This window comes from Lissotriton vulgaris, chromosome 1_1, assembly GCF_964263255.1.
Source record: "Lissotriton vulgaris chromosome 1_1, aLisVul1.2, whole genome shotgun sequence".
Classification (NCBI taxonomy): domain Eukaryota; kingdom Metazoa; phylum Chordata; class Amphibia; order Caudata; family Salamandridae; genus Lissotriton; species Lissotriton vulgaris.
Genome location: NC_141685.1, coordinates 2,047,006,366 through 2,047,025,198, shown reverse-complemented (window position 1 = coordinate 2,047,025,198; position 18,833 = coordinate 2,047,006,366). Strand labels below are relative to the sequence as shown.

At 42.3% G+C, this 18,833-nt stretch overlaps 1 protein-coding gene across 4 annotated transcripts in view; it reads right to left on the bottom strand.

The window, feature by feature from the left end:
• ABCC9 (ATP binding cassette subfamily C member 9) overlaps positions 1-18,833 on the bottom strand; it is a 915,119-nt gene that overhangs the window by 663,078 nt on the left and 233,208 nt on the right. For 2 of the 4 annotated variants that reach the window (XM_086920444.1, XM_086920437.1), the window contains exon 16: positions 14,210-14,248. The exons of the other annotated variants lie outside the window; for them this stretch is intronic. In XM_086920444.1, the coding sequence (XP_086776570.1) occupies positions 14,210-14,248 (39 nt within the window). The remainder of the gene's footprint in view (positions 1-14,209; positions 14,249-18,833) is intronic. 4 annotated transcript variants of the gene reach the window in all.

Genomic DNA, 18,833 nt, shown 5'->3' with positions numbered 1-18,833 from the left:
CATGATACGTGGACATATCTGAACAGTTTCATCATTAATATAGCATTAACTGAGGTTTACGTAGAAAGAAACATTATTTGTCTTCTACATACTCTAAACACCACCACTAGATGAACAATATGGTATTGAAAACCTCGCAAATTGCATCGTCAAGAGTTAGATTTGTATTTAAACAGTTGTTTTGATATCACAACAATTAATACTGGTATGTTGATGTTATCTCATATTTTTGTTATTGCTATCTAATGTGTAACGACAAGTACTTTGATATAGAAGGTACCTGCATACACAGTACGTTTTTGATTTGATGGGAAAAAACTGAAGTTTTGCATTCTTTCAAGACATTTATTTTTATATGTTCATACTCAAATTTAACATAATGCAGACTTGCAAATACATTTTGTGCAGAAATGTTATCTTTAAACATGTGAAACCAAACAACACACAAAATCACATATAATAGACAGATAGAGAACAGTTCTGTGGAAAAGAAAAATACATTGTTAAAAAATTGTTAAGAACCCTTTAACAAAACAACTGGGTTAGAAAAGTTTCACTCTGCATACATATGAGGTTGCTAGGTTGAGGAAATCGCTGTTATATGTTACTCAAGTAAATTATTTTGTTAAAAGAATTTCTAAGTGCATCTTTCGGTTAATTAAATGGACAATTATTAACGGTGTGGTTGTGATTGGAGGAAATGATGGTAAGGAGGGAGAGAGGATGAAGTGAAATGGAGAACATTGGCAGTGGCTTCTAAAAGTAGAAGTACCTTTTAGCAGCTGCACTAGAAGGGTCAGTCTCAAGTACTCTGTAAATTATCGCAAACACATGTATGTTACTAGAAAACATAATAAATGCCGGCTATAGATTGTAGATTTCAAATTGTAATTAAAGCAAATGAAATATAGACAATATTTAAAATTAGCATTTATGTTTACATTTGATGTAATACATATGATGCTACATGTAGAAAAATTAGTTTTGCTTTACATTTCCTAAACATCCACCAGTTTGAAAGGATGATATGTGGCTAGCACAGTCACATGCAAGCAGAGAGATAAGAAAGCGAGCTGAAAAGAATGAAACACCGCTCAGCCTTGCCCATCTCAATATACAGCATTGTTGAGCTAAGCATCCTATTGAAAAGGGTGAAAGAGAGTAAAAAGCTTGAGTGTAAGTGAGAGAGGTGGATAGCAGAAAATAGCATGCATGTGGGATTGTGAAAGCAGGAAAGGTGAGGGCAAGTGTCTGAGAGAAAGAGTATGGAGTGTGAAAGAGGGGGAGCACCAATTTATGCGTCAGGGGTAATAAAATTATGTTTAGGGGACCCGGTTTTATGGTATTTATTTTTCGGACATTTCCATCTGTATTTATCCATATTTTTTTTTGCAATTTTTATCTGTATTTATTCATATTTATTTTAGGTTTTTATGAAAAAATGAAGCTGAAATTAGTATATTTCCACATTTATTTAGCCGGTAAATATGCTTGAATGCCTAAAAGGTTTCATTGCAGTAAACACCTACATAAGATAAATCAATGCACTTATATGAAAATATGCTAATTTCAGAATCAACCTTGCACTTATCTACTGCTGTTAAAGCCTCTTTAGTAAAATTGCTTTCTCTTTTAGCCCCCTTACCTATCAATATCTGTATTTAGAATTACTCCAAATGCAACTCAATTTCCGTTTTTATCCACATTTAAAAATAAATGCAGACAAGAAAATAAATGTTTGACGTCTGTATTTATCTGTACAAATTATTATGAACGGAAAACAGGGAGCCTTAATTATTTTGCAAGAAAAAGCTAAATATACTCCATTACGTGGTCCATTTTTTGATAGGATTTCTTCATAATTTTGTAACTTTTGCACATGGTAATTATGTCTGGGCAAAGATTTCATGTTTGCATTTTTCTTATTATGATCTAATTGGCTGACAAAGTCATTTATAACCGGTTTTAATCTGAAATCATATTACCCAAAGTGTGAGCAATGCTATATGCAAACCATGTTCAACCAGCAAAAAGAATGAGTTACACGATGTTATTGAATTACGACTGCCTATTTTAAAGTTTTAGGAACATTAAACTGTATTTGATTCACTTTTATCTTTTTTCTTAGCACAGGTTTCGAAGTCTTGGTTTACCTAATCCATTTATCAAATCGATACTTTTTCTATTTAATATTTATATCACTCAAGCTTTTTTTTTTTACTTTGTTCAATAAGCATCCCAAAGTCATGTTAGTAGTATGTGTTGCTCTCCATATTCCTTTGAAATATATCACATTCTCATTGCACTGCACTAGTAGAGTACTTGTCCATAATACTCTACACAGGAATGAGTCACAATAAAAGATGGAAAACCACACAGTGGGCTATCATAGACAAATAGCTACTGAAACATTTGGATATAATGTAGGAAAAGACAACCAACTGGACACATATGTATTATACTGTATAGAAAGACTGTTAGTAATATAGCATTGTAAACTGATTTTATGGCTTATCAAATTGAGAGCCTTCCAAGCTATTTTCCTTTTCTGAACTTGAAAGATACGGAGCAAAGCTATAGCTACATCCAACACTTAAAAATGGAATACTTGAGACATGGCCAGGGAGAAGACCAGGCAAGACATGTCTCCCCTGAGAGTGGTGTGAGAGCCCATATGTCCCCTCCCCATGCAATGAATATCGGCAGAGATGGACCTGGGAGTGACCCTCCTATGCCATTCAAGTGGGCATAAGTCACGGGACCCACAAAACAGATGCTGAGCTCAGGGGAAGGACAGGCCCTGAAACGATGCAGTGGCCAGTGAGGCGGAAGCCATTTTCCTGGTGAGCACTGGGCCTGGAACCCTGCAGGTTGTGGGACCGAGCCTCCAGCGAGGCCAGCCGCAAACAGATGATGTGGAGGCCTTATGCCAGCAGGTTCCCCTGAAGGGACTGGGGGTGAGGCCATCTGGATCCTGGGCATGTAGCGAAACACAACTGTGCTCGCAGGGGGGCTCCCAAGGAGTTCCAATAGCATCATAAGAGGCAGCATCCAAGGCCACAATGACCAAGGCAGGCCCTGATCAGGGGGTGGGCCCATTAAGAGAGCAGCATGCGGCCCGCATTGACCCCCAGAGTGAGGCTGGAGTTGGCAGGCGGGCCCCAATAAGGGAGGGCCCCGTCCAATTAGTTGGAGGCCCTCAAAGTGGTGTTCGCCTAGGTGGGCCTGCCTAAGGAATTGGTGGCAGCTGGAAAGGCACCTAGTGAGCAAATGGAGCAGGAGAGCCCCAGGTCATCAGCAGGCTCACACCACACGACCCCCTGAGGGCAAAAAAGTGTCCGGATCTGGATTAGGCAGAGAGCCCGCCCAGGGAATCGACACTGCCCGGAAGCAGATAACGGGCCCTGTGAGCATTGTTGGGTCCCGACCTGAGGGTGGGACTCTACAGCATCTCCTAGGCATAAGGCACACAAGAGAGCAATACCAGTGGAATACAGAAACCCCAGGGAGGCCACTGCGGTGTGGCATGACCTCGGACACCATGGGGACTTCCCTGCCTGGTGGTATGCATAATGCAGGGGGGAGGACACTGGTTGATCCCATTTGGGAACCATGGAAGGCATGGAGATTGGGACTGGGGTCTGCAGGACTTGTAGCTCCAATTAGAAGGCTTGCACTGACATACACCCTGAGGAGAGGTATTAAATTCAGGGCCCCTGAGGGAGGTGTGCATCACAGCTCTAGTCAGGAGTGGGTGTTGTGGGAACTGCGACCTGCTTGTCCCTTGTACAATGGCATCCAACAGGGTGAAAGCCCCCCGCTCTTCTTCCATCAGAGACATGTTGAAAAACCTGAGCCTCTGGCTCCCAGGGAGCGAGCTCCCAGCCCACATCTGGTGATTCAAGGGGAGCTCTGACCCTAGGCTCCTACGACCAAGGAAGACATCCCCACAACTCTTTGAATTTCACAAAGATATTACTTCACTTTGGCGGGACTTTACCAGGCACCTAACTGATCTAGACCAATACCTATATCAAGCAGACTCCCACCTGGCACAGCTCAAATCTACAGTGGTGGACCATACCCAGGACAATGTGGATCACACAGCCCACATAGAAAGACTAGAATGAGATAAGGCAATGCTACACAACAAGCTTGATGACCTTGAAAATCACTCAAGGAGGAATAGTATGTCGATCGGAGGCATCGCAACCACAGTTCCCCAGGTGGTCCTGGAGGCCCATGTACAGGCACTCTTTTCCCACATACTACAACTGCCCAATAGTTAGCGGGTCCTCCTCGATCGCACTCACTGGCTGTACTCAGCCTTCCAGTAACATAAGAATCTCTCCCCGGATACTCACACTTGAGTTCATTATTTTCACATGATGGAGAGGATCTTTCAGGCAGCTAGGCAGGAAGAACCAATAGTGTTCAGAGTGGACAATATATCACTGTTTCAAGACATCTATGCCTAGACGCTGCCCCACCAGAGAGAGTTCAGAGAAATCAGACAGTTTCAGACTCATAAGATCCAATATCGCTGGGGTTTAAAGCCTCTGTCTCCACTTTAGCCAGCCGCGGCCGGCAGTGGGAGTACATGCAAGGCCGTGACGTTGGAAGGGGGAGGGGCAGGGTGGGGGGTAGTAATGTATGGATTACAGAGCTTCCCAGGTAAGTAAACATTTAAATAAATAAAACAAATTTGGTTGAGTGCACTGCATCCCCAAATGCGATGCAGTGCCTGCAACGAAATTCGTTTTATTTATTAGGGAGGGAGCGGACATTCAATAGTCCCCAGCTCAGAGCATCCCTCCTACGAATATCAGCATTCAGGCTACTAGTTCCCTCAATACTCCTACCTCATAACTCATAGTTTCACCAATCTTCCGCAGGGTCTCACTCGAATAACAGTGAGTCCCTGTGTTACGAGCAGCATGGCTGGCGCTGAGACGGGTGCAGACGGGCTTGTCTTTGGAGCGCCAGCTGCGCGTCAACGCCATCCCAGCGTTTTAATAGGCAGAAAGAGGGGAATAAAAACTAGAGTGCTGACCCAGGAAACAAGTGTGTCAGCGCTAACAGACGGACAACGCCGGGTCTATTGCCTGAAAGTGCCAAGTGCAAAAGGAAGGTAAAGTCAGAGTCAATGTCCCCAGTAAAAAGTTAAAAAACGATTATTTTTTATCACTTCGTTTTCAAAAAGCAAGTATCTATGTCCCCACCGAAACTCAGCATTGATGCCTCGTTATCACGTATGCTAAGCACCCATGCCAGCACAACGTTTAAATAGGCAGAAAGAGGAAAAAAAAAAAAGTGCGCTGACCCAGGAAACAGGCGTGTCCACGCTAACAGATGGACAACACCGGGTCTAGTGCCTGAAAAGCAAAGGAAGGTAAAGTCAGAGTCAATGTCCTCAGTGAAAAATTAAAAACCAATTATTTTTGATCACTTCGTTTTCTAAAAGCAAGCATCTATGCACCCACCGCAACTCAGCATTGATGCCTCATTATCACGTATGCTAAGCACCCACGCCAGCACAATGTTTAAATAGGCAGAAAGAGGAAAAAAAAACTAGAGTGCTGACCCAGGAAACAGGCATGTCCGCGCTAACAGATGGACAATGCCGGGTCTAGTGCCAAGTGCAAAAAGAAGGTAAAGTCAGAGTCAATGTGCCCAGTAAAAAGTTAAAAACCAATTTATTTTTAATCACTTAGTTTTCTAAAAGCAAGTATCTATGCCCCCACCGCAACTCAGCATTGCTGCCTCGGCTGACACCAAATCCCAGCTTTTTTATTGGTATCCAACACAGTTTCACTCCTCATCAACCAGTAAGTCTAGAGGTGTGGCAATCGACCTCCACAGGGACCTCTCCTTCAAATTTGACAGCACATACAGGGACCAAGGGGGGAGACAGGTGGGAATTCGGGGAAAACTAGGCTCTACTCACACAACTATAATATCTGTTTAGGGGATGAATGTGGAACTCGAGGAGTTTTACTTTGACTTATTCCAGAGGATCTCAGACTTTGTAATGACGGATATAGTGGTCGTCGCCGACCTCAGTACTCCCTAGAACCAAAGCTAGATTGCTCTCACTCTTGAGATGGCAAGCTCCATCCCCCTACTGCCCCTACTGCCTTACTCCATGGACTGCAAGATCTGGCATTAGTTGATGCTTGTCATAACCACTACCCCAGGGGAACAGGACTATACATTCTACTCTAAAGTCCACAAAACCTATTTACACTTAGACTGTTTCCTGGTCTCTCAGTTCTGGCTACCCAGGCTCATAGATTCTAAAATAAATATCAAGGTCCTCTCTGATCGCGCCCATGTGTAGCTGTTGTAAAGCCCACGGACCCGCAGGCACTGTTCCGGAGGCTGCGGGTAGTGAATGAGGTGGGGGTCCGAGATCCAACCCTGGAAGACAATATTGAAGATACCATAGAACTCTTTCACTGAAAACGACAATGGGGAGATGTCCCCTGCAACTCTTTGGGACGCAGCGAAAGCATTTTTGAGAGGGAAACGTATCTCCACATAACAGCATTTCAGTGAGTAGCCAAAATCTGTAAGCAAGAATTAAAAAACCCAAAATCCCAGGTTGAGGCACAATACAAGAAAGGGGCTCTATTAGAACTATAAGAGATCTCTGCAAGCTTCCGGGAGAGCTCAATCAAGGGGGGTTGCGAGCAGCTCCATCTCATACAAAGAGCCAGGTCATAAGGCTCTTCCTGAAGGCTTGCAGTGTGGAGGTTTGTTTGATGCTGAGGGGGAGTTTGTTCCAGGTCTTGGCTCCGATGTAGGAGAAGGCTCTTCCTCCCATTCTGGCTCTGTAGATGCATGGGATTTCGGACAAGGCAAGGCCAGCGGAGCGGAGGTTTCTTTTGGGTGTGTAGAAGGGGATTCTTTCATTGAAGTATTGGGGTCCGGTGTTGTGGAGGGATTTTTGTAGGCGTGAGATGTCAGGTTCCTTGGTAAGGGAGAGGATGAGCTGGGTGTTGTAGGTGTAGGACAATATGCTAAGTCTGTGTTTTCGGACAATGGTAGCTGATGGTGAAGAGCGTGGGGCTGAGTGAGTACCCTTGGGGTACTTCGCAGCTGATCTCTGTGGGTTCAGAGAGGAAGGGCAGGAGTCTGATTCTTTGAGTTCGGCCAGTGAGGAAGGAGCGGATCCAGTCTTGGGCAGTTCCCTGTATGCCAGCATCGTGGAGTCAGGTGGTTAGTGTGTGGTGGGAGACGTTGCCGAATGCTGCTGAGAGGTCTAGTAGGATGAGGGCAGCCATGTGGCCTTGGTCGAGGAGGGTGGGGATGTCATCTGTGGTGGCTAGCAGGGTGGTCTCCGTGCTGTGGTTGTTGCGGAATCCGGCACGGGGAAGTGTTGAGGATTGAGTTGGATTATAGGAAGTTTGTGAGCTGGTATTTGACGATCTTCTCAGTGACTTTGGCTGCAAAGTGAAGGAGAGAGAACTAGAACAGATATTGATGAAGGAGGCAGCTAAGCAATTACTTCATGTCAATCAAACTTAATATGAGTGTGGGAAAAGGCAGACAGACTCTTGGCCTACAAACTGCGCTTGTGAGTGACACAGGACTATATCAAAGAGGTCAGAGATGAGGAAGACTAGTTGCTTCAGGAGACAGAGGAAATCCTCGCCATTTTCCAGAACTTATATATGGCTCTCTATCAGGCCACACCTTAAACTCTAAAAAGGATTCCTCTGTGACTATGTGTCCCTGGAAGAGAAGCTGAGTTGTGATTGTTGGAGGAAGATATCATTCCGGGCGAAGTCTTGGCTGTCATTAACAATCTCCCATCCCACCAGACTCCGGGCCCAAATGGTTTCCTGTCTCCTTTTATAAAACCTATGCTTCCCTATCGATCGATCCCTAACAAAGGTTGTTTTTTTTTATGTCGGAGATAGTTACTGACACAATGCTGGGATTCCACTTTACGCTTCTTCTTGGCTGGGATGATAAATAGCCTCAAAGTGAATTTCATGCCCCAGCTCCTACATGCCCTCCAGATTCTCCCCCTAGCCATCCCTAAATCAACCCAAACACTGATTCAAAACAAAATGCTAAATTTGCTAAATCTCCAAGGGTGTCAAATTTGTCCTTATTGTATTCCCCTGCAAAAGGCGGTTTGGGTTTTCCTGATGTAATCACATACATGCTAGCTGTTCAGATCGGTCCTTCCCTTGATTGGAGTCACGCCGCCGAGGGTAAGCCATGGGTGCTGGTAGAACAAGATCCCCTGGGCGGGCTTTTGTGGCTGCCAGCAGCAGCTCGGATGGGCCCTGCCACTGATACCCAACCTCTCTTGGTCCATTTGCAAACCGTTAGGAGAAGGCATTCTCAGCCTACCCTTACTCCCTCACACCTCTAGCTAAAAAATCAAACTTCTCACAGGCTTTTCAGACACCAGTTCGTCTTGACACCATGGCCAGTAACCTTCTCTGAAGGATTTTTACAAAAATGATGATCTTTAGACTGCCCGGAACCTCCTAGTAGAACACACACTAACTCAATGTGATGTATATAGGCACACCCAGGCACTACATTGGGTGAGGGGAGACCAGGCTTGTAGAGCCCTGCAAAGAGAGAAATCAACCATTGAATCCATATACACTAATAGCATTCGCCATAATGGTATCTCATGGCTATGCCGCTATATTCTCGCTCTCACCCCCACTAAAAACATGCATGTGGGAGAGGGAACTGGACACTGACATTTATGATGAGTCATGGGGGGCTATAAGGCAGAGGGCTTACAAGTCATCTATTTGCCTCCGCTACAAAGGAGAATGCCTAAAAAATACTGTCACACAGGTACAGCATCCCTGTGCAGCTACACAGGATGTTTGGGCGTTCAAAGTTGTGTTGGAAGAGGTGCAGGGGTAGAGGTACCTTTCTATATGTCAGGTGGACCTGCCCACAGATCCAAGCATTTTGGAATGAAGTTCTCCTCAGGATATGCTTCATTACCAATGTTTCATTGCTCTACATCCTATTAATGATCCCTCTATGGGACCCAGGTGAAGGCCGGCTATACTCCATAATGACTTTATAATGACTACTCAAGTGAGGCTGTTCTCTTACCTCCTTCTAGCCAAGCATTTGAATGTGGCCTAGATGTGGAAATAAACCCAGGCACCCTCCCTCAACATGTGGTGGGGAAGGTGTGGTTAATTTATGCCATGGTAAAAGTCACTGTCATTGTTCGTGACAGGGTCTCAAAAGTTAATGCAATATGGCACCCTTTTACCGCTTACACAAAAAGGCCACAGAATGCACGGGGGATACAGCTGACAATGAGAGCATCAGGGATTTGTGATATGTCTTCTTACAAAGCAAAGATTGAGACGCCACCTGTTACACATTCGGAATAGTCACTCACACATCCAGGGCCGGACTGGCCGTTGCGGGCACCGGGCAATCCCCCGGTGCACCGCAAGTGTAGGGGCCGGTTTTGGGCCCCTGGTGGCAGTTTTTGTTACAGGGCCGTGTATGCAGCATAGCTGCAAAATCGACCCTGCAACAAAATCGGCCGAAAACCGGCCCCCTGCAAAGAGCTCAGACCTCCCCCCGGGGGCAGGACGAGCACTTTGCCGGGCCAGTTTTGGTTCCCAGTCCGGCCCTGCACACGTCCTTACACATTCTGTGAGATGAGGAATCGTAGCTGAGGGGTCAACAATGCATGTGTACTGGACTGCATGCTTTTATGGTGATGATTGTACCTGGCTATATGTTTTCAGACATGTCACAGCTATAATGTGAGTCTTGTTTATCTCAAAACAAGACACAAAGTTGTGAGGGAAAAAAAAGAAATATAATATGACCCGTGTGAATTAGTAATTATTTATGCTATTAAAAATAAATAAAAACATACATTAGAAACAATACAATCAACACTTTGGGCCTATTATGACTTTGGCTGCCCTCCTGAGGCACCGCCACTTCTCCCTCTGCAGGAGGACCACATAGTTGGTGGTACGCCCACCCGCGGCTTCAGAGTTGAATCCAGTTCAGGCAGGCGGTGCTGCGGTGGTCTCACGGCAGTGGTATATTAGGCTCATAGGAGAGCCTAGCATGCAGAACACTGTCGTGAGAGTGCTGACTGCATGCTCCTACACGGTGTGGCATGACCCATGTTGTTCATGCAATACCGTGCAGGAAAGGGGATGCAATTCGAGGGGTACATAACATATGCCTCCCTTTAAGCACACTCAGGCCCAGGAGCAGCAGGGGGCCTTGTTAGGGCCCCCTTAGTTAACTCTCTGCCACCCTTTTCATGGTGGGCTCACTGCCATGAAATAGGTGGTGAACAGGCAACTCATAATGAGCTCCGCAGCGCTGCAGCTGCACTGCAGCTGCACTGCCTGCATATTACTGCTCCTGACCACTGTTCCACCACATGGATCCCGTTGGACATGGAGGTCCTTTGGTGGTCCGACTGCCACACTCACAATGCAGCTGGCAGTCCTGCAGTGGTGGCAGTGGTCGGATCGCTACTGCCAGTACGGTGGTCCTGTGGACCACTGTGATTGTAATAAGGCCATTAAAAATGAGATTGTATGCAGTGCCCTTTCCCTCATTTCCACTAAGAGACTATCTGCCTCTCAGTTTCTAGTTCTGCAGTACTTTATTTAGACTTGGGCAGTGTTTCACAATGTGCACATTGAAGTGAAAACCTGGGTTTGCACTATGTGTGCTCCTGTAACACACTTTAGAAGTAAGTATAGAAAATATCTTGGGGCTCCTATCCTTTATGGTTACACTTTTGTGCATATTGCTCAAGTACATTAACATATACACTTCACTCATTTGCAGGGGTTGTTTCCCATTCAATGGATATCAACTTCACTTTGGTCTATGTCTTATTGTGGAACATTTAATAAGAAAGAACACTTCCTTGAAGTGGCATGGATTGAGGCCCAGAATCGTATTACCAAAATTCTGGGCATGCATTCAAGGGTGTAAGTTCATAGAAAATGTGCATCTATGTCCCCACTGCAATTTTTATTATGTTTGTGAAAGAAACAGTTTTTTTTTTTATGGGCACAGTGCATGTTGCCTCCGATTCTAAGGGATATTCCCAACGTGGCTGCCCTGAGAGCCAGTTCAAACTTGGTATCCCCACCATTTTACGCCCAAGGGTGCCCCTACACATCTCTGCATGAGCCATAGGTGCTTCAATGACTGTCTGGAGGGAATCCAATCCACAAGGTGTTCCACCAGATCAGCCCTTCATAAATGCCAGATCAACTTCATATATAAACTGAACACTGAAGAGCATTCTGGGAAGATTTTCTTTCCTGAAACATTTGTGAGTGGTTAGACGTTTATATTTGGAGCATGCACTGACTCTTACTGGAATTGGGTCAAGGTTCAACTGTCTGTCCTTGGACAAAGACATTTCAATGTGACTCTTCCGAGCACAAAAGAAGCGTTGTCCATGAAACTCCTTTTGCACGTGCAAATTAAAGGACAGAAAAACAGTGAATGGACATAGCTGTATTTACCCTCTGTTAAAAAAAAATTAATGCAGCACGCAAATGTTTATTGGAAGCTAAAGAAATGGGGTTTTAAATACTGTATGAACTAGTCATTGTCACGTGGATTCGCAGGGTGCACATAAACCCTTGTGCAAATGATATATACAATGTCTTTACACAGTATGTAAATATTTGTGACATAAACATTAAACTAATTTTTACATAAAGTGTTCTAACCTTTGTCACAATATGCACAATGTATGTTAACATATGAAAAGTAGTTTTAAACAAAAATGCTAGCGTGCTGCTTCTTGCATGCTCAGTTTGGAGGTATTCAAAAAAGATTCCTCTCCCTTTGACAATCTTCCCCACTTTCCAAAGAACTAAAGTTTATATATGTATGTGTATCTGTGGCCACACTTAGGGACTTCAAGCTAATTAAAGCTAATTCATTTCTTTCTACTGCCACCAATCCTGGAGGCATTGTATTTCTTGTGAGCCTTGACTAAATTATCCCACCAGATAGCCATACCACTTTGTTATATCCATGAACTGATTTTCTCAATGTGAAGTATTTTTAAATATGCTGCTTTATCCTGCGGTCAGAAATGTTGTCTTATTTCTACAAAACATCATTTGTTTTGTTGAATGCTTTGTGTGTCCTGTCATAAAGCTCAATTTACTGGCCACCTGCAGCCACTGGAGGGAGTGCTGGTCCAAAGGCAAATGGCCCCTACACAGCATGTGTCTGGCTGAAGAAAATAAATGAAATGTTGTGATAGGCAAAGACACACACTAATGAAGTCATTCATCCGGGTGCTGGGCAATGCTAGAACAATTTCGATTCAGTGTAGGAAGATCAGTAGATAGAACAATTGCTTGAGAGCATTAAAATGAAAATAATGTTAGAGATCATTCCACCAAGGATCATCAAAGTCCATTAGAGCTACCAGCTTCATAGCGAATGATATAGGATCATAAGAGAGACCAAGAACTCTCAAGCACCAATCACTGGAAACTATCTGTAAGATATTTTTATTTTGATCTTTCTGACACCCATCCAATGGTTAGCTAGTTGGCCTGAGAACTACGAGCATATGCTTGGAATCATTCTTGTAGCTAGCGACAGAACGATTTCCAAATCAAAGTATGAGTTGAAACAATGCCATCAGCTAAACATTTCTGGAGGTACTGAAGGAGCTTCGTACTTCAACAATAATACATATTACGTAATAATCAGCATTGGTAAAAAATAATGATCAACCACCAGATTATTGAGTGTACAATTACTGAATCCCTCGCATTCTTGTATAAATCATCCGGCAATCTACATAGAAGTAAAGTACGACCTTCCCATATCACCTGGGTATTGTGTTCAAAACTTTGAAAAATCTAAATTTCTTCTTAATCTTAGTTCCTTTTTTAGTAATTGAGATAACTATTACCAAGTCGAAAAAAAGAGACTCAGTTTGCTAATAACAGAAGGTGATGTGCAGTTCAAAAATTAGACTTTCAGCAAGGCCAACCAAAGCTTCCATCCCTCCGGTCAAAAAAAATGAATGCCATTGAACTAGGTAATAATAAACACTGTCATTTGCAGTGTTTCTACCGCAGAAAAGTCATATGAAACAAATATTAGCTCTCTACAGGTCTCCAGAAAGTCCCCTCTCCTCAGTGCATTTTTTAGATCCTCCTTAGAATGGCAACACCAATGTGTTATCGGCTTCTGAGTGTACTAGCCAGCTGCTTATTTTTACAGTTCGAAATGGCTGATGAAAGCTATTGTCACAGTAATGCAAAAGGAATTATCAAGTTAATTTGTACCCTTGGAATCCAAGGATTCAACAAAAAAACTCAAATTCTAAAGCAATTAGTGCACAGAAATGTACAACGTTTTCTGTAAGAATAAATAAACATTTTAAAAGTGATAGTTGTCAGCTGTTTAGGCTACTGGTTCACAGAAGTCACCAAACAAGCCTCTTGATTATGCATCATGACATCATTTTTTGTGAAAATTGCTTGAACATTTGTAACCTAAGTTTTTATAATCTTATCACGCACTTGTCTTTTCAAAAAGTGTCACATTTTTTAACTTCAGTCAAATAGTGAGATAAAATCACATACTTCACAGAATGAAGCCGGGTTGCTGACTCATGTTTGTATAAGTGACACATCTCCATCTTCCATTACTAACTTCTAAAGCACTTCTTTTAGACTGTTTATCCTACGGAACTGATTCATCACTTCTCAATGTTGCTTTCCGCCATTTTGTATTTGTTACCCTCTTTCTGCTTGTCTCCCTTTCCTGGCGATGTAGCTTTTCTTGCACACTGAACTTGTTGCTTTCACTGTACTTCTTGATAACATGCTAGTCCTTAAGTGTACATACCATCTCCCCTTTTGTCTTTTTCTTCTTAAAAATCTTGATTTCAGCCTACTAGCTTCCTTCTGCTGTTTTTGTCCCATCTGCCGCAATAGCAAAGGGGAAGCAGACACATGTATTTCCAAAAGAAAAAGAGGTGACCACCCTGCCCTAGTAAGATCCTCTCTTGTACAGTTTTGTCTCAGGTAAGTGAACGCCCTCCCGATCAGTTGGTGTTGGAATACACAGTCACATGTCAAATATTCAGATATGCATTCTACATGAACATGATGATGAAAATGGTACAACAACAAACGTGAAGGTGACTTTTAACAACAAATGTTATTACCTTGAATATCTGTCCGCATTCATCTCAGCCTCTGGCCATCTGAAATTCCCAGCAGAACAGAACCATGCGTGGATGAGTTACATTAGTGAATACTGATTATTTACGCATATGACGAACATTCAGTCAAATACATATATACTAGAAATTGTATTTTTACATGTGGGCCAGGATCCAGTATTTTCATTAGATTCATAGTTTTCACTGCCATAATTAAAGAAATAGGGGCACATTTATCAATCTTCCATGTAGCACAACAGAGCAAGCCACCTCACTGTGCTGTGCTGTGGTGTTCTGCCCTGAGTGAAAGAGAAAGGGCAGCAATCTGCAATATTTATCATTGTACAGTGCATTTGTCACTTCCTTGAGCTGGTGCACTTTTAACTGCCTAGTACCAAAGCAGGCACCTTGAGTCATGTTGCAAGAGCGCCTGTGCAGTAGGCAGGATTGTTTGTGCATGAAGGGTTTGCCTTTCTGCACAAAACAATCCTCTGAGGTGCTTTCCTCCTTGCATGTGTGCTGCAAGAGGAAACATGAGGAGAAATAAAGATATTGCTTCTTGTTACACCTCACCTGGGCGGCGTAGCATTTTGACGCATTCCCATCTCTACTACTAATGGTAAATCTATGGAATGAGCCAGAATCCATAGGTGGATGTGTGGGCCTCACCCCTGTCATGACCTCCCTTTCGCAGAGTAAGACAAGGCAGCGATTTGCGCTGCCTTGCGTTACTACAGATGTATCAAGCTATGCAGGGCAACGCAAGGTGACCTTGCATGGCTTGACAAATCTCACTTAGGTTTTGCGTTGCAGGTGCATACCCTTGGCTGGCACAAGGGCAAAGTAAAACATTTATAACTGTGCTCCATGATGTTCAAATGTTGTTACGACACAGTAGAGATCTCAGGATATACATCATAACACCCAATCTTTGGAGAGGTTCCCTCTACCCCAGGAAAATAACTAGAAAGGCTTACTAATAATGATTCAGGTTTAAGTAGGTTTGATGACTTTTTCACATTGAGAAGAGGAAAAGAAAAACGAAACTACCATAGGCATTAAACTGAATAAAGTTCAAGTTGTAGTCGCATACTGTGAACATTTTCATGTTCTCCAAATTTAGATGCAGCGCTAAAAAGCCTCTGTTTGGCAAGCAAGGGAAAAACGAAACCGTGAAAAACTGAGCTTGCAACCACAAGAAAGCCGAACACACACAACGCATCCACCCAAAGACTCCCTATAGAAATGACTTGCTAAAGGTGACGGCAGATGGAGGCTGCAGAGTTCCACGCCTCTGCGTAGTCTCCCGTGACTCGTGACCTACGACCCCGCCTCCGTAATGGCGTTCGCAGATTGATGCTTGGAAGTCCGGAGCCGAGAGGGGAAGTTCATGGATGGAATGCGGGTGAATGAAGAAACCGCTGCGGGAGAATAGAAAAGGCAGCAATGAAGGGGTACCACTTCGAGTTCTGTCCCGCTCATCACAAAATCTCCGATTCTAGGAGCAATCAAATAGGTTGCGAAATAAGTTCCCTGGAAATTCAAAATAGCATAAAAGCAACAGCGGGAGCAAAAGCCTCAGGTATAGACGTGTTCCCGATCGAATTTTATAAGGTTTTTTTAAATGAACTAGAAGATCCCTTGAAAAATTTATTTAATTATATTAGAGTAGGCGGTAAGGTTCCTTCTGAGTTTAAAGAGTCCACAATTATTAGCTTCGTCAAGAAAGATAAGAATCCAGAGGATGTAAATTCCTACAGACCAATTAGTCTTTTAAACTCGGACTATAAGATTCTTATGAAAATCTGGGCTCAAAGATTTGTGTTGGCAGCCTAGGAGGTAATTCATCAAGACCAGACGGGTTTTATAGCCGGTCGTTATATGGCAGCTAATACAGAATATTTGATACAGGAGCTAGACTATTTTAATATTCATTCAACTCCTGCATGCATCTTAATGATTGATGTAGAGAAATCATTTTATTTAGTTAACTGGTCAGCGTTATTTTCTTCTTTGGATTATTTTGGATTCCCTGCCCCAATTATTTGTATGTTACAGAAAATGTATGAAGGGGCATCAGCTCAGGTGATAGTCAATGCTAGGCAAGCAGGGAAGATTAAAATAAAACGCGGTACTAGGCAAGGCTGCCCTTTATCTCCCCTGCTTTTTACCTTTTTTATCCAACCTTTGGTTGTAAAAATAAGGAACAATGATGCAATATTTCCCCCCATTGCTGCAATATCAAAGTTAAAACTGTTTGCAGACAATATTGTCCTGTACTTGGCTCCCGAAAAAGAAAATATTTTATATCTCATGAAAGAGCTTAAGGAATATGAGAAGATCAGGGGGTATAAGATCAATGAGAAAAAAACGGAAGTTCTTTTTTTTAAATTCTAATCTAGATTTTCTTCCGCTAGATCTTCAGTCTCAAGCAGAAAAACGGGGCCCAATAAGATACTTAGGGATTTTTGGGACCAGAGTCTATCAAGAACTTTTTTGGCTGAATTAAAAAAAAAAGAAGAACAAAATAAAGAGCCTGTTTGAACAATAGGACCTATTGCCCTTGTCGTTGATTGGTAGAGTGGCATTGATAAAGATGAATGTACTACCTTTGCTTTTATTCTTGTTTAGTAATATCCCAATTAAAGTCAATATGGCTTTTTTTAATGAACTCGAATCCATGATGAGAAGATTTATTTGGAATAAAAAGGCCTCAAGAGTTAAGCTCTCGGTGGTACAACTTTCCGTAAACCAAGGTGGGCTGGCTCTTCCTCATTTTAAGACATACTATGAAGCAGCCTTTTTTCGATATAGTGGCAGGATTATTAAGGATTAGACAGACAAGAGACAATTGTTTTTTAGATAGAATGCTAGAAGAATCAGGCTCTCAAATTTTTTTCTTTTAAAAACACTGCAAAGCTTCCTAAGAAAACAAGATACAAGACATTGATAGGGTACTCATCAAGATTACGGCTTTTACATAAAAAACACGGTTCAGACGGGTTTATTTATCTGAAATTGCTAGAATGCGTTAAAATGGGTCTCAATGAATCAACTGATAGAATGGGAATCTGCCGGATTTTGCGAAATAAGACACCTACTTATCCAAAAAACGATAATTAGTTGGCAAATGGTTATAGATAGAGCATATCCTAGGCGGCTTATGTTCTTTGAATACCTACAACTGGTTTATTTTATAAGAAAAGAGATAGGGGGTTTAGATACTACACCCAATGTTTTGTTAACAGCTCTATATGGGGAGAAACATATGGGAATAGGATTCTGGTATGAAAAGCTACTCCTTTCTGGATCATCTCCTGTAATTGTTAATCATTTAGAATAAGCCTCACGTCACAGTGCGTTTTTCAGAAAAAGACTGGGAAGTAGTATGTTATTTAGGTAACAAAGCACTCCGGGCAGCTAATTATAAGCGAATGTCCTTTCTTTCTCGCTGGCTGGCGTACTATACCCCGGAGGCTTTGCAGAGAATATTCCCTGAATGTGAGAATAAATGTTTTAGATGCAAAACTAGGGGTCAGGGAGGTTGGTATCATATTTTATTCTCCTGCCCAAAGCTAGAGTCTTTCTGGAAAGGGATTTTCGCAGATATGGAGCTGGCAATTGGGAAAATACTACTACCAGAAGCAGAGGTGGCCCTTTTTGGTATCTGTAAAGAAAAGAATAGGTTCAATAAATCAGAAGAAGTATTTATTTTTATTGCCACTGTTGTAGCACGGCCCTTGATCTTACAAAATTGGAAGTCTGCGGTGATCCCATCTCAATTAAAATGGTTTAATAAAATGAGAAGAACATGTAATTTTGAGAGAGCTTATGCAGGTAGGGTGGGAGCGATTGCAAGATTTGAAAGGAATTGGAAATATTTTGAGAAGCTGGAATCGATAAAAGGAAGCTGATGCTTTACTATTGCTTTATTTTAGTCAATTTTTACACGTTTTTGCATTGGCACTTTAAAAATTTGTAGTATATACTTGCTGTATTATATCGGCAGTTTGTACACTTTATCGTATATACTAGCCAATTGTGCACGATACTGCATTAGCACTTGAAAAATTGCAATAATATTTTTGCTGCTTTAAATCGGCGCCTTTTGCACTTTATTGCACTAGCACTTTATGAATCGTATAGTAATCTTGATGCTATCAGTTTTCTTTTTATATTAGCCTATGTCGCACGATACTGCATTATCACTTTAAGAACTGCAATAATATTTTTGCTGCTCTAAAACCGGCGGTTCTTGCATTTTATAGCATTAGCACTTTATGAACCGTATAGTAATCTTGATGTTTTTTTCTTTTATCAGTTGTTTTTATATTAGCCAACTTTGCAAATTTTTGTATTAGCATTTTAAGAATGGCAGCGATATCCTTGTTGCGTTATATTGGCTGTTTTCTTTTGTATAAATTACAATAGGAATTTCGATGTATTATATCAGTCTGTTTTCCTTGCACTATCTTGTACTAGCACTTTAATATCGGTACATTTAGCCGTACACTATTGCAGTTTTTGCACTTTTCGCTGTGGTATTGCATATTCTAGGGTCGTCTCTTGTATATTGTTTTGAAATTTTTGTCTAATTATGAAGAGTTTAATGTACCAATGTCTTCCT